At 39.0% G+C, this 21,664-nt stretch overlaps 1 protein-coding gene across 6 annotated transcripts in view; it reads right to left on the bottom strand.

Annotated features, from left to right (window-relative positions):
• The window catches only part of LOC131158337 (protein ANTI-SILENCING 1-like), a 55,262-nt gene extending 36,104 nt beyond the window's left edge, over positions 1 to 19,158 (bottom strand). Inside the window, exons 1-4 of one of the 6 annotated variants that reach the window (XM_058113133.1) lie at positions 19,053 to 19,158; positions 18,620 to 18,702; positions 18,483 to 18,515; positions 8,641 to 9,005 (exon numbers count right to left, since the gene is read on the bottom strand). In XM_058113133.1, the coding sequence (XP_057969116.1) occupies positions 8,641 to 8,994 (354 nt within the window). In that variant the 5' untranslated portion in view covers positions 8,995 to 9,005; positions 18,483 to 18,515; positions 18,620 to 18,702; positions 19,053 to 19,158. Of the gene's footprint in view, positions 1 to 8,640; positions 9,006 to 18,482; positions 18,539 to 18,619 lie in introns of all 6 variants that reach the window. The other 5 variants (XM_058113132.1, XM_058113137.1, XM_058113134.1 and 2 more) reach the window with 5 other exon arrangements.
• Between the last annotated feature and the right edge of the window lie 2,506 nt (positions 19,159 to 21,664).

The following is a 21,664-nucleotide window of genomic DNA, read 5'->3' as shown; positions in this document are numbered from 1 at the left end:
GCAGGAGTATGAGTTCGTAGGATCGTGTGTGCGTTTGGTACCACAGATTCTATCAGCATTACAGGCAAGAAGGCTACTCTTCGACCAATGTTAGGGGTACCCAACTTGCGTGAAGGAACTGCCACGAGATGAGTTGAGACTCGAGGATATTCGGGTGGTCAACAAGTTTCCGGATGTGTTTCCAGATGACTTACCCGATTTACCTCCGGATCGTGAGGTGGAGTTTGCGATAGAGTTGTTGCCTGGCAAGGCACCGATTTCTAAAGTTTCGTACCGGATGACTCCAGCAGAACTTCGAGAGTTGAAGGAGCAGTTGCAGGAATTACTAGACCAGGGTTTTATTCGGCCGAGTGTTTCGCCCTGGGGAGCTCCAGTATTATTTGTGAAGAAGAAGGACGGGTCGATGCATATGTGCATTGACTACCGTGAGATCAACAAAGTGACGGTGAAGAATCGTTACCCTTTGCCTCGTATAGATTATCTTTTTGACCAGTTGCAGGAAACGCAGGTCTTTTCGAAGATCGACTTACGGTCAGGATATCATCAGGTGAGGGTTAGAGCGGAAGATGTAGCGAAGACTACTTTCCGAACCAGATATTCTTGGTTATGCCATTTGGGTTGACCAATGCGCCGACGGTGTTCATAGATCTGATGAACAGAGTTTTCCATGAATACCTAGATCGGTTCGTGGTAGTGTTCATTGACGACATTCTGGTATATTCGAAGAGTTCGGAAGAGCATGAGTACCATTTGAGGTTGGTACTACAGACTCTGCAAGGGAAGAAGTTGTATGTTAAGCTGAAGAAGTGTGAGTTCTGGTTGAATCAAGTCGCGTTCCTAGGCCATGTGGTGTCTAGGGGTGGTATCTCCGTTGATCCCAATAAGATTGAAGTTGTGGTCGACTGGACTAGACCTAAGAGTGTGTAGGAGGTTCGGAGTTTTCTGGGACTGACGGGTTACTATCGTCGGTTCGTGGAGGGTTTCTCTAAATTGTCTGGACCTCTAACACGATTGACTAAGAAGGGGGTGAAATTTGACTAGACTAGTGATTGCGAACAGTGTTTTCTCGAGTTGAAGCACCGGCTGGTTACTGCTCCAGTATTGACCATTCTTTCGGGAGATGGGAGTTTTGTGATCTATAGCGACGCGTCCCTGAAGGGCTTGGGATGTGTGCTTATGCAATAAGGTAAGGTGGTAGCTTATGCTTCTCAGCAACTTAAGGAGTATGAGAAAAATTACCCTACGCATGACTTAGAGTTAGCTGCAGTTGTTTATGCCTTGAAGATCTGGCGACACTACCTGTACGGTGTTCAGTGTGAGATTTTCACTGACCACAAAAGCCTCAGGTACTTTTTCACGCAGAATGAGCTGAATATGAGGTAGAGGCGGTGGCTAGAGTTGATTAAGGACTACGATTGTACGATCAGTTATCACCCGGGAAAGGCCAATGTGGTAGCAGATGCATTGAGTCAGAAGTCAGAGCATGCAGCAATAACTACAGTTTTAGCTCAGCATCATGTCAGACGAGATCTGGAAAGCCTTGGCATAGAGTTGGTGTCTGGTGATCATCAGGCTTTCATTGCTAGCTTGATGGTCCAACCGACCTTGTTTGAGCGTATTAAAGCCACACAGGCTAATGATGCAGAGTTAGCTGAAATTGTAGAGAAAGTGCAGCAGGGTTTGGCTGCGGATTTTAACATCACTGACAAAGGTGTGTTGAGGTTTGGGACCAAGCTGTGTGTTCCAAAAGACGATGAGATCAGAAGGACGATTCTGGAGGAAGCGCATCGTTCTCTGTATACGGTACATCCGGGTAGTACGAAGATGTATCGTGATTTGCATGAGTCTTTCTGGTGGAGTGGTATGAAGAGGGATGTTGCCCGGTTTGTGGAGCAGTGTTTGACGTGTCAATAGGTGAAAGCTAAACATCAGAGGCCGACAAGGCCGTTGCAACCTTTGCCTATTCCGGTATGGAAATGGGAGCACATTTCCACGGACTTTGTTACGGTACATCCGGGTAGTACGAAGATGTATCGTGATTTACGTGAGTCCTTCTGGTGAAGTGGTATGAAGAGGGATGTTACCCGGTTTGTGGAGCAGTGTCTGATGTGTTAGCACGTAAAAGCTGAACATTAGAGGCCGACAGGGCCGTTGCAACCTTTGCCTATTCTGGTATGGAAATGGGAGCACATTTCCATGAACTTTGTTACCGGATTACCGATAGCACTTCACGGGTAGAATGTTATTTGGGTAATTGTGGACAAGTTGGCGAAATCTGCTCACTTTGTACCGACGAAGGTTAGCTACCCTTTGAGTAGGCTAGCGAACCTATATGTGCAGGAGATAGTCAGACTACACGGAGTACCGGTGTCCATTGTTTCAGATCGAGATCCGAGATTTACTTCTCGATTTTGAAAGAGCTTGCAGGAAGCACTTGGGACGAAGCTTACCTTCAGTACAGCGTTCCACCCCCAGACTGATGGACAGTCGAAGAGGACGATACAGATCTTGGAAGATATATTACAGGCTTGTGTATTGGACTTCGATGGTAGTTGGATTCAGTTTCTGCCACTAGTGAAGTTTGCGTATAACAATAGCTTCCAAGCTAATATAGGGATGGCACCGTTTGAGGCTTTTTATGGTTGGAGGTGTCGATCTCCTTTGTATTGGGATGAAGTCGGTGAACGTCAGGTTTTAGGACCTGAACTTGTACAGCAGGCGTATGAGAAGGTAGGTTTGATCCGGGAGAGGATTAGATCGGCTCAGAGTCGGTAGAAGAGTTAGGCGAATGTTCACCGCCGTGAGTTGGAGTTCGAGGTGGGAGGTAAGGTATTCCTTAGAATCGCTCCGATGAAGGGAGTGATGAGATTCGAAAGGAATGGCAAGTTGAGCCCGAGGCATATCGGACCCTTCTAGGTCATTGAGCGAGTGGGTCTAATAGCCTATAGAGTTGCACTACCCCTAGCACTCTCGAAGGTTCACGATGTATTTCACGTATCCATACTGAGAAGGTACGTGTTGGACCCATCTCATGTTATTAGTTATGATGAGTTGGAAATCGAGGATACTTTAGCGTATGAGGAAATACCTATTCAAGTTCTGGACCGTAAAGTTCAGAAGCTTCGTACCAAAGAGATACCATTAGTAAAGGTATTGTGGCGGAAACACGAGGTTGAGGAAGCTTCTTGGGAACTAGAGACGGAAATACGCCGGAAGTATCCGCAGTTGTTTTGAGTAGTATTTGGATAGCAGGGTGGTACGAGTATGTATGTATGTATGTAAACCTCTGTTATCATATGGTATTTGGTGGTTAGTCTCTGGGAGAGCCCTGTTGTATTGTGAGCTCCCGAGACCGTGTATGTGTGTAACCACGGTATTCCTCCGCCATAAGTGAGGGAATCTATGTATGTATCGTAACGGGTCTGCGTAAAAATGGCCGCCGTATTCTCTAGAGTATGTATGTATGTATTGTAACAGGGCTGCGTATAAATGGCAACCATATTCTCTAGAGTGTGTATGTATGTATCGTAACGGGGCTGCGTATAAATGGCTGCCATATTCTCTAGAATATCTATGTATGTATTGTAACCGGACTGCGTATAAATGGCCGCCGTATTCTCTAGAGTGTGTATGTATGTATCGTAGAGGGACTGCGTATAAATGGTCACCATTTCACCTCAGAGTATGTATGTATGTAGTAGTATGAATGTGATTGTAAAGAGAGATTGCAAATTTTGATGACGAAATTTTGTAATGAGGGGAGATTGTAAGAACCCAAACCGTGGTATATGGGTTTATTATGTAAAAGAGGGGTAAAAATGGAATTGTACAGATTTCGTAGACGAGGCCATAATTCGTCGACGAAGATAGTGAAGAATTCGTCGACGAAATTCAGAAGCTCGTCGACGAGTGAATGCCGAGAGGTTCGGGAAAAATGGAAATATCTGGTTCGTCGACGAGGCCACCGATTCGTCGACGAATCTTGTGAAGAATTCGTCAACGAGGATCCCGATTCATCGACGAATCTACTCGGGTCAAAGGCTTATAAAAGATATTTTTGGGTTGCTTCATTGCTAAGTTTTGGAAATCCTCTCTCTCTCTCTCTTTAGAATTCGAAGCTCTCTCTCTCTTCCCGATTTCTTCGCCGTTCGTCGCCTGAATCACAAATCCAACATTACTACGAGGATCAGCGAAGGATCCTCTACGTTTCTAGAGGATCGGAATCTCGTTTTGGAGAATTTTGGGTTTCAGGCTAAAATCGAGGTAAAGTTTGGTTTTTGTTTATGATTTAGTATATGTACGGATTGTAAGCCTATATTGTACTGTGGTTTGTAGGTTTTGGAGTCTCGGTTCGTAGTTTTGGGAACCATAGAATTCGTAGTTGGAAATCAAGTTAAGGTAAGGGGATTTTGTTTATATCAGCTTATTTTCGAAATCAGGATCGGTAAACTTGTAGGCTACGATCATATGTATATTTTGGCTACTTATTTTGGGAAATCTATCGGGTAAAAATGCGGGATTTTTGGGTTACAGTTTTCGGGAAAATTGGGGATTTCGGTTATCATCTCTATTTTGTTTGGAAAACTGTTAGTTATGATTAAACTGTATTATTGAGGTGACCGTAATCCATATTTGTATAAACTGTATACTTGAATTTGAAAACGATATAATTTGCCGTAAACCAAATAAGTGTGATATGTATGGATGTATGTATTTATTCCAGGTATTTGTAAAACAGCTATGTGGCGATTAATTACCGTACGCTAAAATGTATAGGGACGTGAGTTCCAAAATGATTCCAGGTTTTGTGAAATCGGCTAGTGGCGTCTAATTACCGTACGCCGAAACAGCTATGTGGCGGCTAATTACCGTACTCTGTGCCATGGATCGGTTAACTACCGTAGGCGAGAGTGTCCGGCTCTATATCCAAGGGTGTGAATATCACCAGTCTAATTCCGGTTAGTCACCGAAGTGGTGTAAGTTATATACTACATCGTATGAAGCAATGGATTCACTATTAGGCCTGAGTCGTCGCATTGTAGTTGCGTGTGTAACAATGTAATCGATGTGAGACTAGGTGACCTTGTGTAGTTGCGTATGGAGCAATGTAATCACTATTGGGCCTTGATCGTCGCAGCGTAGTTGCGTATGTAGCAATGTAATCGCTGTGAGACGAGGTGACCTTGTGTAGTTGCAAACTAGTGTGACGACACTGACCGTATGTATGTATGTATGTATGTATATTTGGGTATCATATGAACTGGAACGTTTTTCTGAAAATACTGGAACTGTATGGAATTGTATGAAACTGTACGAATTGTTTCGAACTGTATCGTATGTATAGTGTTATGAAGTATGTAAAATGACACTGGTATGCCACACACTAATATAAACTGTTTTCTTCCTTACTGAGAGGTGTCTCACCCCGAATGTACGTACAATGTTTTTCAGGTCCTTCAGGTAGCGGTAAGTAGCATCCTAGCGTCCGGAAGCAAGGGGTGTCGTAGCTACTGCTAGTACCTTTTAGGTACGAGTTTTGGTATCCAGGTTGTCAGGATAGTTTTGTAGACACCTGAAGTATATGTTGTAATTATGGGAATGTATGTCCTAGTTTGTATAGACTCCGGTATGATCTCGTTTATGTATAAAAGACCGTATTCCGCTGTATATCTGATGAGTATGGATAGGTATGTGTATGTACATAGGGCAACCATGTACCCCACGGGGTCGGACTCTCTTATTTGTATTGTATCATGTATGTTTAAATTAATACAGAAACAGGTTAGGCTACTTAAATTCATCCCTGGGTCCCATTTCCAAGTTCGGGGCGTGACAATGCCAGCACAAACCCTTTGTTGTTCGCTCCTTAAGTTCCTTTTGAATCAATGTTTCATAGGAGGATAGCAAGGGGTAGGTGGTGTGATAGTGCTGCTAACATTATGCTTGCTAATAGTCTTGTTGGAGCCACATTAAATAGGAATGTAAAAAATCCCAACCCAAGTCCTTAATGGACTCAATCATATTTGATTTGGGAATCCTAACACGTTAAATAGAAATCCTAATTAATTTGGGAATCGTAACATTAAATAGAAATCCCAACTAATTTGGGAACCTTAACACATTAAATAGAAATCCTATTTGATTTGGGGATCCTAAAACATTAAATAGAAATCCTAATTGAATTGAGAATCCTAACAATATAGTAGGATTCGAGTGACTTCGAGAATATTTCTATTTTCTCACTCTACAACTCCATTTTGTTATGGAGTGTGGACACGAGGACTGATGATTCATACCAGAGTTAGTTAGATAGGTAGTGAATTGAGTACTGAAATGCTCCTTTGCATTATCACTACAAAGTATCCGAACTAGCATATCAAAATGAGTCCTTATTAGAGATCAAAAAACACAAGATATTAAACAACTCAAAAATGATCTTCCATTAAATAGAACCAAGTCATTCTGGGGTATTCATCAACAAATATAACAAAGAACCGCGGCCCTAACTTTGACGTAGCACAACTAGGACCCCAAACATCATAATGGACTAACATGAAAGGGCTAACTACCTTTTTATTGACTTGGGAAGCAAAGGGAACATGATGAGGCTTTCCTAATTGAAAAGATTCACACTTAAGATTAGACTCAAAACTCAAAGTAGGAACTACCTATTTTAACTTTTTCAATGACAAATGACCAAGGCAATAATGGATTTGATGTAGTCTTACAACGGCACTACAAGTAATAGGAGGAGAGAGCTACTCAAAATAGTAAGCCCACCAACCTCACATCCTATGCCAATTATCTTCCTCATGTTCAAGCCCTAGATAATAAGGAAAGAAGATCACAAATCAATTTAATGATTGTAATTTTACTAACAGCCGTAAGATTGAAGGAGGCTTTAAGAATGTACAAAGCAAAAGAAAAAGATATGGAGGAGTAGGATTTACTACTCCTATCCCCTTAACGATGGTAGAGGGCCCATCAACAAGGTAACTTGAGGCAGATTTTTAGAATACTATAAGGCAAAAAGGAAGTAGGTGACACCTGTCATATAGTCAGTAGATGTAGACTCCATAACCCAAGAACTAGTGGGAGAGACACCAGATGACATATAGACAATAAAAATTACCTTTTTGAGCAAAATATGCAATGTGATGAGATGCTTGTTGGGATGAGTAATATTGCAGGAACCTAGAATACTCCTCTGAGACAGTTCTAGTATGTTGTTCACTCGAAAAAGTGACTGACGAGGAAAACACCTTTGGGATTTGGGAACTCATCCCAACACACACACAACCTCGGTATAGCAGCAAATCAGAAATACATCACGAATAACATGCTTTTGGAATTCACCAACTCCACCCCAACACACAACCTTTGATAACCAATGCAAACCATAAGCACATGATGAACAAATCATAAACACAACAAATACCATGGATTTGGGGACTCATCCCAATACACACAACCTCGGTATAGCGGAAAATCAGAATTACATAACGAACAACATGCTTTTGGGATTCACTTACTCCATCCCAACACATACCTTTGATAATTGATGCAAACCACAAGCACACAATAAACAAATCATAAACACAGCAAATACCATTTTCAGGCCCCAATGAACTCAATAAACATTGAGAAACAGCTTCAAGAAGCATCAGACATTCATTATTTGAACAAAGAACATCATGGAAAGCTTCAATATGTTTAAAGAGGGAATCGAAAATTGCAGGATGAATTTAGGCCAAAACATGCCTGAAATAAGCTTCACACCGAAGCGTGGCATTGGCCTTGCGTGCCTTTATCAGCGGATAGGTGGAGCTCTAGGATGGGATTTCAGTGGAGACTAGACCAGAAATGCATGTGGGTGTCTATAGAGCTGATTTTGCAAAATCTACATAGGTTTTTGTGTTTCTAAATTGCCAGTATCACCAACAAACTTCCAGCAATTGTTGAGGCTTCCGACAGCTGCTGGCTGTTTTTCAAGCCTATAGTGATGCTAGGATTCTCCTATGATTGTAAAAAATGCAACAGATTAGGGTTTTAGGCTTCAATTTTTATGGTGGATGTGGCAATTAGGGTTTAGGTCTCAAAATCATGCATAATACGATGTTGAGTAATTGGATAAAATGGAAGACCTAACCACAGCGGTAGGTCTCTCCCATTATTTACAGTATACATCAAATACATCCCAATGACCATATTACCCTTACTAACTCATGCTTACCAACACAATACTAGTTCATACTAATAATGCTAAATGACCAAAGTAACCATTAACAGAGAATATCATATTGTCAATAAATTATAAAAACATGCTATTTATGTCAATTATAGTTATGTTGTGCTTCTTGTGTATAAACAAACCAATATACCATCTCTAGCTAAAGCATTGTGAGTCAATAGTGTCACACCTTAAAATATATATATTAAAGTTTTCATGAACCAAAGATAAAACCACTTCTATGACAACTACAAGAACCTGTTCATGTAGTTAATGCTAACTTGATTGCATAAGATTCCCTTCCACTAGCACAGAAGCATCAAACTAGGCTATATTTCCAAAAGCATGGATTTAAAAACTAGAAAAGACATGCACAACAAGAAAAGACATGCATAACAAATCCAAGTTACCAGAGGATTCAGATTATAAAGGCCTGTTCCTTCTCCGCATGCTAAAAACAGTTCATTTTGGAGCGGCTCATCATCTCCCGACCAATTACGTATTTCAATGGGGCGAAAAAACCACACAACTTTCACTCTCTTTGTATGGCTTGGTGTCTCCCATATTTTTACAAGCTTACCAATATCAGGTTCAGGTTCATTTTCGCGAAACATATAAACACAATCATAAAGAAAGTACTCCTCGCCATCAAAAGTAAATGACTCATAAAACTGAATGTCTCCATGTGGTCCACCAATTCCCTTCTTAATGCCCCACTTAAATTCCAGATTATCTTTGTCCTTTGCTCCGTTGAGGTGCGACATAGTAGGTACATCTACAGTTAATAGTAACACTGATATTGGTTAGTCTTTGAGAACCTAAAATTAAAGAATCAAGGTAAAACTATATATCATAAACAACAATAAAAATTCGTAAACTAAACTTCAAGTAAATTACTGAAGATATTCAACAGAAGTGCTACTAAAAACCAAAATTTATATGCTATCAAAAACCAAACTGTATAACCCTAAGCTATGCTGAGACACAATAAGAAATACTAATGTAATATAAAATACGGAAAAGATGCAATATGCTAGGTAGTATATCAAAGATATAGTAATATAATAAATTATCTTGGAAACAATAATAGAAAATTCTTAGATTGAGCTTCAAAAATATCATTATATAAACTTCGAAGAGTTACTAGGAGCCAAATTTGATAAAGTTATGGCAAGCTATGATAAGTTGAGAAGCCCCAAAATGCCAAAATTATCAGTAAAATACAAAACACTAGTAACACAATTTAAAAATTAACTTAATAATAATAACATCAACTGAAATTTAGTATAGAAGAATAACCCAAAAATTTTCAAGATTATCCATGAGAATATAGGAATAAGGAATGCAAGCATTTGTGAGACAACTTGATGTTACAAAAATTGTGAACAACATAACTAAAAGCAGTCTTAACTCGTGTGATGTATGTCCATCTTCGGTAAAAAGCAATAAGTTACCAAGTAACAACTCCTTGAAAGCATTACAACAACAAAAGCATGGAAACCAAGGGGGATAAGAAAAGAAATGATAGCCCTAGCATAGGAATGGTCTCTGACTCTCTGTGTTGTGTACATGTTAGATGCCAATCAAACACAAATCAAGCACACCACACACGGTTAATATTGGATGCCTATGACTTAAAATACATTCTAGCCTTCAAATAGAGATTATTGGCATAAATAATTCATCAGTTCTACTTGAAAATGAGATAATTGGCATAAATAATTCATCAGTTCTACTTGAAAATGTTCTTGTCCTATTTCTTGTTGATGTTTATGGCTTTTGTAAAACAAAGGTAAAAAGCATGTTTAGTAAAACCAATATTATCTAGAACACTTTCGTTCAAGGTACGAGAATGAGACCACAAGATGTCACGTGCTTTAAAATGAGGTATATTAAGGGTACAATTTATCTATATATTCAGTGAAAATGTGTGATTAGACATATTGCTTTAAAACTCTAAGAAGTGACCAACCCGGTAAAGTCATTGGGGTTGTTTTTGTCAGATCATTGAGTAAAATGGTAGTGGTTGAACCAGTAATGTTAGATAATATACAATATACATGTGTGTTATACAGAAAGTTTAATGATGTTGATTATTATTATCATTAAAAGTCAAACAAATGTTTAAATAATAGTGAGACAGGATTTGATTCATTAAAAGTTTACTTTCATAAATAGTAAATAAGAGTAAGAGAGAGCTTGATTTAGTTATAAGTTTGCATGCATGTGTGCATATACATACCCATATAGATGCATTAGCTATATATGTTCTTTGATCATTTAACCATCACACAAACAACCATTTTTACACTGGTAGTGCTCCTGCTTTACCCCCATAAGGTCTCAAATCCTATCCCCCACAACTACAGAAGTGTAGCTTTATTTATTTATTTAATTTTAATAAAAGGCAAGTCAAACTCACTAGGTCTGGCCGGGTTAGGCCAAGTCACCCAAGTCCATCATAAATGATCTCAGTTCGAGCAATGTTTTTTAAAACTAGATTGGATAGGGAACCGGCAGCCTAACCAACTCTTGGGTTGACTGGTCTAACAGCTCCCAAGCAGTCTTGGTCAATTAGGTGATGTCACAATTAAAAAAAAATTATAAAAATATTATTTATTAGATTTCTAATACCACAAAATTTTATATTTTTTCCAACCTCAAAATAACCATCATTTATTGAAATAAAATATACCAAAGAAAACAAATAAAAAAGCAAATCAAGTTCTTATTATTTAATGTTTTAAAACAATGGGCATATGGGAAATCCCAAAACAACAGCCATTTGAGGGCCTTGGGAGTTGGGGCTCCCCTTTGAGCAAGGTGCTGATCTGTAGCCGCCGGTTGCCAACAAAGAAATTTCAAGATACAAGGAAAAATTTCACTGAACCCAGTTTGGTCCAGTTCTTTTGGGTCGGCCAGTTCACCAGTTTATTCTTATTTTGACCAGGTTTTAATGTATATAAAATATATCTTCAACCTGAACTGAAAAGGAGACCGGTTCCCGGTCCAACCAATTGAACTGGCTAGTCCAGTCCAGTTTTCAAAACATGAATTAGAGTAATTTCCATTTATCAATTTATCCATACCAATATGGTGATTGATTCCGGTCCAAACCAATTGGACCAGCGGGCCTAGACTGGGTTTTAAAACCATGATCACACATATATTTAAGAAAGGATATTTGTTATATGTTTATAAATCTGAAAGACAATTTCTTTGGTGAAGTGGATTATGATCAAAAGATAACTTACAATGCAATAGTGCTCCACTTTTACTCATAATCAAATGTCATATGGAAAATATTGAAATAAAACTTAACATGTTTTTGAACGTTCTTATATAGTTTGTACTGATTTGCAGCTTACCATGGTGTTAGCAGTGTCTGTTAGTAATGGTAAAAGTGTAAAAAACTGTTTTTGGTTCTCTGTTTCTGAAAACATGTTGCCAGAATGGGCAGATTCTGGAAGCAAAAAAAAGCTGCTTCCAGCTGTTCTACAAAACATTCACGCAACACTGTCTTTTTCTTTGTTATAATTAGAAACAAAATGAAAACATGTTGTGGAAAAACTGCACTCAGCATTTCCATGTGCACTTTTAGATGCAAGAGAATTTCAAGTTATAGGTTCACTTCAATTGTATGATAAGAATAATAAATGTTTTGACACAATTAGTTGCCTTCTAAAAGAGTTAGTAGATCCCAATCAAACAGAAAACAATATCCAAACCTAGCAGAACCTCAAACACTGCATTCACTTCCTGAATCATCCACCTGGGGAGCAACAGAAAAAACACCTAATTTCTTTAAAATCCCTACAAGAATACACTCAAAGAAATACCTAAACATCAAACTCAAAGGTAAATTCCTTTCTAGAATATCATTTTATTCAAAATACAATTCTTCTTTAGCTTATATTGAATAGAATGGCTCGAAATAAGTCAATTAAGGTAGTAAATGTATTTATACGGCAGAGAGGAGATGGAATCTAACAAGTTTACAAACACTTTTCTTTATGATCCTGAGATTAATGAGACTAAATATGGGAAACTCCTGCTCAACCCATGATGAATGCACAAGAGTAGCGGCTTTCCTCCTTACTGAGTTGGTACAAAGAAAAAATATGCCCTTCTACACTTTCACATGTACTTGAAGAGGTACACCTCCTTATGGTTGGATTATCCACCAAAGTAGAAGAAGAGAAAAAACCCACCACAAAACCATAGACTAGTGTAAGCAGAATTCTATATGAATAATTCTTACATTCAATTTACGTATGTACATCCCAATCTTTTATAATACAATCAACTAATCTAAATAAGGAAATAATCTCCCTAGAGAATAAATTACAATAAAATAAAATCTCCTACGTTTATCCACTTTCCTAATTTATTCATTGTTCACAAAGATACTTGGGATTTTACCACTCCCCCTAAAGTTGGATCATAGATATTAATCATCTCCAACTTGCTAATGAGATCATCAAAGTTCTGTCGCCCCAACCCTTTAGTGAAGATATCTGCAGTTTCTTCCTTGGTAGTACATAAGTCATACAGATAGTTCCTTCTTCAATTTTTTCTTTGATAAAAGTTATGTCCACTTCCACATGTTTAGTCATGTCATGTTGAACTGGATTGAGAGAGATACTAATGGCTATCTTGTTCTCACAATAGAGTTAGATAGGAAATTCCACCGGGACCTGTAGTTCCTCCAAGAGTTTCTGTAACCACAGTCCTTCACATATTCCTTGAGCAACTGCCCTAAACTCAACTTCAGCACTATTACGAGCCACTACATTCTGTTTTTTGCTTCTCCAAGTTACTAGATTTCCCCAGACGAATGTGCAATAACCTGTGGTGGACCTTCTATCTTCCACTGATCTTGCCCAATCTGCATCTGTAAAAATCTCTACTTTCTTGTTTTCACATTTCTTAAAGAAGAGTCCTTTGCCCGGGAAGCTCTTGAGATATCGAAGGATCTTGTACACGGCATCTAAGTGGGCTTCTTTTGGTGAATGCATATGTTGGCTTACTACACTGATTGCAAATGCAATATCTGGTCTAGTATGTGATAGGTAGATTAGCTTACCAATCAATCTCTAATACCTCTCCTTTTCAACTGGTATCCCATAGTCTTCAACCCTCTTTATTGCTTCAATAGGGGTTTCACTAGGTTTGCCTCCAAGCATGCCGGTTTCAATTAGGAGATCAGTAACATACGTTCGCTAAGAAACACTAATTCCCTTTTTCGTTCTAGCAACTTCCATGCCCAAGAAGTACCACATTTGTACCAAGTCTTTAACTTCAAATTCAGTAGCTAGAACCCTCTTCAATCTTTCCATCTCTACTATATCATCCCCAGTTAGGTTTATATCATCAACATATACTATTAGAATTGTTTTCTTGCCCTTTTCAAACTGTTGGAAGAATAGGGTGTGATCTGATTGCCCTTGTCAATATCCTTGGTTCTTTATTACTTTTGCAAATCTGTCGAACCATGCTCTGGGAGATTGTTTAAGTCCATACAAGGACTTCTTGAGTTTACACACTCTATTTTCTTCACCTTTCATGCTGAATCTTGATGGTATAGTCATGTAAATTTCTTCTTCTAACTCACCATTTAAAAATGCATTCTTAATGTCAAGTTGTTGTAGTGGTCAATCTAAATTGGCTGCTAAGGACAGGAGGACCCAAACTGTATTTAAGTTTGCCACTGCTGCAAATGTCTCCGTATAGTTAATGTCATAAGTCTGTGTAAAACCTTTTGTAACAAGCTTGGCTTTATATCGTTCAATTGTCCCATCAGATTTATGTTTCACTATGAAGACCCATTTACAACCAACTAGCTTCTTCCCTTTCAGCAAATTTATTAATTCCCAAGTTCCATTTTTTTCTAGAGCCCACATTTCCTCCATGACCGCCTCCCTCCATTTAGGTATTCCCAGGGCTTCCTGAATGTTCTTTGGAATTCTCGTCCTGTCAAGGTTAGAGACAAAAGCACGATATCCTGTAAACAAACTTTTATAGGACATGTATTTAGACCAGGGATATTGAGTACATGACCTGGTTTGTTTTCTGATTGCAATTGGTAAATTGATGTCTTCAGGTAGGGGATTATCAGACTGGAGCTCTATTATCGGATCAGGATTGGGTGTGGACTCATGGTTATTCGGAGCCATCACCAGTTCCAACGCTCTTGATGCCTCAGGTATGGGATTCTCCCTGTTCTTTGTGTTCGGCTTTCTTAAGTAAACAAGTATATCTGCGTTGTTTTGTTTTTCTATATCTCCCCCTGAGATTAAGCGCTCTTTTGTGTTTGGCAGGTCAGGAAGTAAAGCAATGGAAGACTCAATAGATGGGTCAGGGAATAAAGCAATGGGAGGCTCAATAGATGGTACGGGTTCAGATGGTACATATTCAGTAGTAAAGAAGTCAACGAACCGATCTTCACTCCATTTCTCCCCCTGAAGGGAGGTCTTGGGGAAATAAGGAGTGGTTTCAAAGAATGTGACATTCAGGCTAACAAACGTCTGTTTTGAGACAGGATCATAGCATTTGTATTCTTTCTGGGTAGGGGAGTAACTAATAAAAACACATTTAATAGCACGAGGACCCAATTTATCCCCATGGTGAGCATGAACATGAATAAATGCAGTGCAACCAAAGATTTTTAGTGGAAGACTGGAGGGAAGGCGAGATCTAGGAAAAAATTCCTGGAATTTCTGGAGAGGAGTGGCAAAGGAAAGTACTCGACTCGGCATTCGATTAATGAGATGGGTAGCAATTAAGATGGCATCTCCCCAAAAATAGTTTTTCATGTTTGTAGTGAACATCAAAGCCTGAGCTACTTCAAGTATATGTCTATTTTTTCATTCGGCAACCCCATTTTGTTAAGGGGTGTCTACGCAAGAACTCTGATGAATAATCCCATGTCCTTGAAGATAAGTTCCCAGAATTTCATTAAAATATTCCGTACCATTATCAGTACGTAAAATTTGAATTTGAGTCTAGAATTGTGTTGGAACCATGGAATGAAAATTGACAAAAATGGAGCAAACTTCTGTTTTATCTTTCAACAAGTAAACCCAACAAAACGAGTATGATCATCGATAAAAATAACAAACCATTGTGTATGGGTGCGATTGGGAGATCTTGAGGATCCCCACAAATCACTGTGAATCATAGTAAACGGACGGGATGGTTTGTATATGGATGATGGGAAAGAGGCACGCCAATGTTTGGCAAGCTCACACACTTCACATTGAAACTTAGAAGACTTTTTATTTGAGCATATAGATGGAAACAAGCATTTTAAATATTGAAAATTTGGGTGACCCATCCTAGAATGCCATAACAAAAGCTCATTCTCTCTAGAGATAGATACAGAATCACAAATTGCAGTATTATTATATTGTTTGCTCCAGCTTGCCTCCTCAAAGTAGTAGAGTCCTTCATACGCCTTAGCAGTGCCAATCATCTTCCCCGATGACAGGTCCTGAAAAACACAATGAGATGAAACAAATTTAGCAGAGCAATTGGAGTCTTTCCTTAACTGGCAGATAGATAACAAATTGCAAGATAACTTGGGAACATGGAGGACAGATTTTAAAGTTACTGAGTCAAATATGCGAATACTTCCTTTACCGACGACTAGTGAAAGAGAACCATCTGCAATTTTGACTCTCAAATTTCTAGCATATGGTGAATACGATGAAAACAATTAATAAGAACCAGTCATATGATCAGATCCGGGTCAATTATCCATGGTGATTTGTAACAGGATATAGTATTTAAGGCTGACAAATAATTACCTCGGTGAGCCAGAGAACCAGTGGAAGACTGACCCGATGTTTGAATTAAGGAAATCATTTTATACAGCTGATCCAACTGCTCAGGGCTGAACGCACTACTTGAAATATTATTGGTTTTTTCACCTTGTGGTTTTTCGGTTGAACAATTAGCAGTAGCCTGATACCTACGATTTTTCTGATATTGTCTCGGCTTCCAATCTGCAGGTTTTCCATGAATCTCCTAGTAGGTGTCTTTTGAATGTCCTAACTTTCGACAATGTTCGCACCAAATTTTTCCTTTTTGAGGCCTTTGTCGAGAACTGGAGCCCGAGCCCGCACCAAAGCCCAAGCCCGCAGGATTTTTTAACATTAGGATTGAAACTTCAAGCCCCATTTCTTTTCGTGTTAGGGCTGAGATTTTAGGTTCACGGTGAGTTTTCAACATCACCTTGCGGCGACTCTCCTCACGCCGCACCTCTGCAAACACCTCCCGAGTCGAAGGTAGGGGACGCCGGCCAAGGATCCTCCCTCATACATCATCCAGGTCGCGATTGAGACCTGTCAAAAACTCGAACACCCTCTCATTCTCGAGGCATTGCTTGTACCGTATGCTGTCACCAAAGCACTCCCACTCTTCATCGACAATGAGATCAAGCTCCTGCTAGAGGGTGGTCATCTCCATGAAGTACTCAGTGACCTCCCTTTCTCCTTGCCGCAACTGCCACAGTCGGGTCTTAATCTCAAAGATTTGGGAGTAACTTTTGGCATCAGAGTATGTCTCGCGAAATGCATCCCAGACATCCTTCGCCGTTGGAAGGAACAAGTATATCTTGCCGATTGAGGGCTTCATCGAATTTATGAGTCACGCCGTCACCATGGAATTCTCGGCTTTCCATTTTTGCAGAGCTGCGATGTTGGTTGTGGCGGGCTTCTTCCGTTTGCCGGTGAGGTATCCTAACCTCCATTTTCCTTCAATCACTAGTTTAATGGACTGAGCCCATTCACGAAAATTTTTTCCGTTCAATTTCTCCACCGAGAGTGGAAAGGCCGTGTTGCCTAGCCCCTGCGAACTCACAGTTGAGATGATGTCAGAGTTGCCATCGAGAGTTTCAGAGAAACTTGACCCTCTGCTGTTGACGACGTTGTCTGCCATAGTTAGCTAAGGTTTAGAAACCCTAACTCTGATACCATGTAAGCAGAATTCTATATGAATAATTCTTAGATTCAATTTACATATGTACATCCCAATCTTTTATAATACAATCAACTAATTTAAATAAAGAAATAATCTCCCTAGAGAATAAAATTACAATAAAATAAAATCTCTTACGTTTATCCACTTTCCTAATTTATTCATTAGTCACAAAGATACTTGGGATTTTAACAACTAGGAAAAAGAAAAGTTTGACAAGGCCTTCAATGGTGAACCCATTTGCATTTTAGATGACTCAAAACTTAACTGCACTTACTATGAACACAAAGATTATTGAGACAGGGTAACAAAATGAAAGCCTCGTCAGCATCTTCATGGTGAATGTATGTACATGACTAAACTCAAAAGTAATTCATTTTACTGAATTCAAACTCTAATACTGATTTTGAACTCCAACATCCACGCCCAAGGTGATTTGGGAAAGCGCCAGGTGCCACTTATGATTCAACCCAAAGGCCATCACCGTTGTTAAAGCTTGATATACATTGTTAGCCCATAACCTAACAGCTTAAGTTTTTAGGTAAAGTGGTAATCTAACATGGTATAAGAGTTGGTTACCAGAAGGTCCTGGGTTCTAGCCTTGTTGCCCGCAATTTTAAAAGAAAAATATTGCATTCCTTATTATGGGTGCTATTTATCATATGTTTATCTCTCCACATGCTATCGGACGGCACGTGCGGGGAGTGTTAAAACTTGATATACATTGTTGGCTCACAACCTAACAGCTTAAACTTTTAGGTAAAATGGTAATCTAACAACCGTTGTAACTTTACCTAGGTAGTAGGCTATGTGAATCAATTTTCCCTTATATTTTCAGCAATTGAAGATGAAGATGGGCCAAATGGCGCGCTTGTTAGAAAGGGTTAAACATGAAAAACAATGTACTCTACACAAAGCATGCATTTAACTATGTGAATATTTTTTTCATTAAAAAAATCAAAAGATTATATGCGATCATATATACAGTACAATTCTCGCCAAACAAAGTATATAAATATAAATATATTTTAAAAATATAAAATGAATCAATGAATTAACCAAACGCATTTACTTACTTTTTTTTTTTTTTTTCTTTCTTTTTCCTTGAAAGATTAAACGCATTCACTTCCGTTCAAGATGGAAAATGATCGCAATTACAGAATAAGTAGAACTAAGAAATATTCAAGAGAAATCAAATGAAAGAGAATATACACAATTTCAGAACATGTAGAACTAACTAAGAAATGCTCAAGAGAATTGATAGAGAATATACCTCAGTTGAGATCCAAAACACCCATTCGGTCGTCTAGTTCAAAACAAAAAGTGAAACTGTTAACCCACAAAACGGTGAGATGGTCACAACTCACTTCTGAAAAGAGAACTAAAAAGCAATACCATAGTTAAGCCTACCCATGAACTACCGCTTCAAGCAAAACCAAACTCGTCCGAGATAGAGTGAAATCATTCATACACAAAACTGAGAGATTGGCGATCTGAAAAAACAGAGTGAAAGATTCAACACCAAGGTTTAGTCCCGCAAGTGTGATTCCATTATATTTGAAAGCACAGCCGAGCCAAAACCCGAGAGAGAGAGAGAGAGAGAGAGAGAGAGAGAGCTACAATGCTCGAATTTGAAGCAAGGAGAGGTTTCAAGAAGACACGAGAGAGAAAGATAGGGGAAGCGAGAGGGTTTTGCGTGAAACGGAGAGAAAAACGGATAGAGGTGCAGAATGGGTAAGAAAAGAGAAAAAGGAACGCAACCCAACACGACCCATTTAAGCCATTTTCTTCGGAAATGGAATGCAGTCGCAGAAACGGGAAGCGGGCAATAGACTCGACTAACCTGCGCCGTGTGCCCACGTTCTTCTGACCGGCCGTACCAGGTAGTGCCACCGATTCGACGGCCATGCAGCGGAGCGTAGCAGTCGACCTGAAATAGAGAGAGCGAGAGAGAGAGAATACACAGAAGGAGATATTCTTAGACGCACCCAAAGCGCGTGATAAACACGTGGGTATCTCTCAAAAATAGTGTTTTTTTTTCCTTCCAGGAAACAACTTAATTAAACCTGATAATTTAATTAAAATTAATTAGACTTTGTAATTTTTATATTAGAAATGTTCAATTTAGAAATTAAGAAGAGAAAAACATAAGCAAAAATGGATCAAGTTAACTGGCACATCGTAGATTAACTAAACTCGACTCTATTTGATTCGACTCAATTTCAACAACTCATGTTTGAGTTCCGTAATACTATCGGCAAGTATGATATATGAGGTTAATTAATCTTTTTTTATTGCTTAAGTGATATATTATGCACATATTTATTATACCTCGTTCTTTTAAAATCACTTCTATGTTCTTAACTTTCCTAGACTCTAGGCAAGAAACATGGCTCTGATACCACACAGAGTCGGGAGCCCCTTGACTTTCAAAGGAAAGCAATCAATCTAAGACCACATCTCCAACACAATCCTTCCCATGAATTTTCAAACGGAGAACTCGGGTCTTTCAATCAATGCTTTACCAAAGGAGATCAATGGGGACCGTACAACCTTTCTGATGTGCACAATCCTCTTTAGAGGCAAGCATAAAGCATACTCGACGCCATGACATGAACATCAGAGGTACCCATTACAATTTCGTTAAACCTGAGTTTAAGCCTCAAAGATTAGGTTACGGGTATCCACTGTAAAGTTATCCCTTATGAAATCATGAGAACATTACAAGCTCATAGAAGTGAAGCTTAGAAGCCCTTTGGACAAATAGCTTTAGGGAAAAAAAAGAACTTAGAAAGTCATAGATAAGAACACAAAGGATTTTTATTTCTCAAACTTGTTCCAACGTCTTCTATCTTACAATCGGGAAGACAGTCCCTTATATAGAGGTCTGAGACCTTAGCTTACACGCAAAGCAAACAACTGAAAGAGACATAAAGCAACTTATTTTTGACTTATCAGACTAAAAGAGATAGCTGGAAAATGTGACAGCACATAGGCGGCTGCATTTGTGCAGGAGTGACCCACCACCTTTCAATCAAGCTGAAACTTTTGACTTATCACACACAAACTTCCAAACAACATATATTATAGACTTTGATGCCAAACAACTTTACAAACAAAGTGGAAGACATGTGGGGCTACATGTGATGTGATGGAGAGAGGTTGAGGTTGATGTAGCCTCATCCGTGATATCTCCATGAATCGGATGGTGGTACGTTCGCGGATCAAAAGAATAATCATCGATGTCCATTGGATCATGATCATTGTGATCTTTTTCAAATGCTAGCTTCGGAGATAGAATTACGTCTAGAACAGCATGGATGAGTTTAGAGCAGAACTGCAGGTTATTCATTTCACAGAGGTAATTTAACAGTGAGGGCTTGTAACTGGACCATGTACTAGGAAAGTTGTACAGAGTGTCCAATTCATACGCTTGATTCTAAGACCATAGTAGTTTTCTAGCAGGATTGTAGGAATATGGTCTGTGTAGAATGATGATACAGTGAACAAAGGATGCCACAGTTGGATCCAATTTCCAGAGATTATGATTACCCATGAGAGTGGGTAATCTTTTTCTCTAGGTATATAGAGGGTCGAACCACTAAAGAAGAGTCCAATACAGGGAATTTTGATTAGCTGGATCATTGAGATAAGCATACGTCTCCTATAGTAGTAGGAATATAGCATGTACCTATAAAACAGAGATATACCAGATATACCATAATACATTAGTATCAAGAGTCATGGGTATGATGAGATAAGGGCTAAGGAATAGATATGCTGGAAAATTCAGATGATGGCTTATTCGATCGGCATAATATCCATAGAAGGTCCTGGCATAAGATTTGATCTAGAAGGTATCAAAGGTCTGGGGAGGAATCTTTGGAGGAAATTGCAACTAGGTAGAGGCACCAAGATAAAGAATATTCGAAGGGCAAGAGGAGGAAGCCATTAGGATCAAAGGAATGGCCTGGTGTTTGGAGATTAGAAAAGAAGTTTTCCGAGGGCGAGAAATTATATCAACAACAATATTGTGATCGCCTTTTATATATTTCACAGAGAAATCATATCTGGAAAACCAATCTTTCAATCTAAGGATCTATGGATCAGGGAGAATCTTATTCTTGAAATCAAGCATTTTGGGGAAAGATGAATTGTCCATTTCAATCGAGAATTGCTTTGATCTGACATAAAAGTCAAATTTTCGAGTCCCATTTTTCACCGCAAGAATTTCTTTAAAAGCAGTGTGATAGTGTTTCTGGGAATCTTTGAATTCTCCGCTGGCATGTCCACAATAAGATTTTTTATTGTCCTTTTCTTCAAGCAGTAAGGCACCCCAATAATGGTCACTAGCATCTGACTATAAGATAAGATTTCCTATGGACAGAATTGTTAGAGGCAGTGGATTCTCTGCAATTTTCTTAAGATATTTGACAGCCTTTGTCTGGTCAGGGC

Source organism: Malania oleifera, chromosome 6 (genome assembly GCF_029873635.1).
Source record: "Malania oleifera isolate guangnan ecotype guangnan chromosome 6, ASM2987363v1, whole genome shotgun sequence".
Taxonomy (NCBI): Eukaryota; Viridiplantae; Streptophyta; class Magnoliopsida; order Santalales; family Ximeniaceae; genus Malania; species Malania oleifera.
This window is presented reverse-complemented; position numbering and strand designations above follow the sequence as displayed.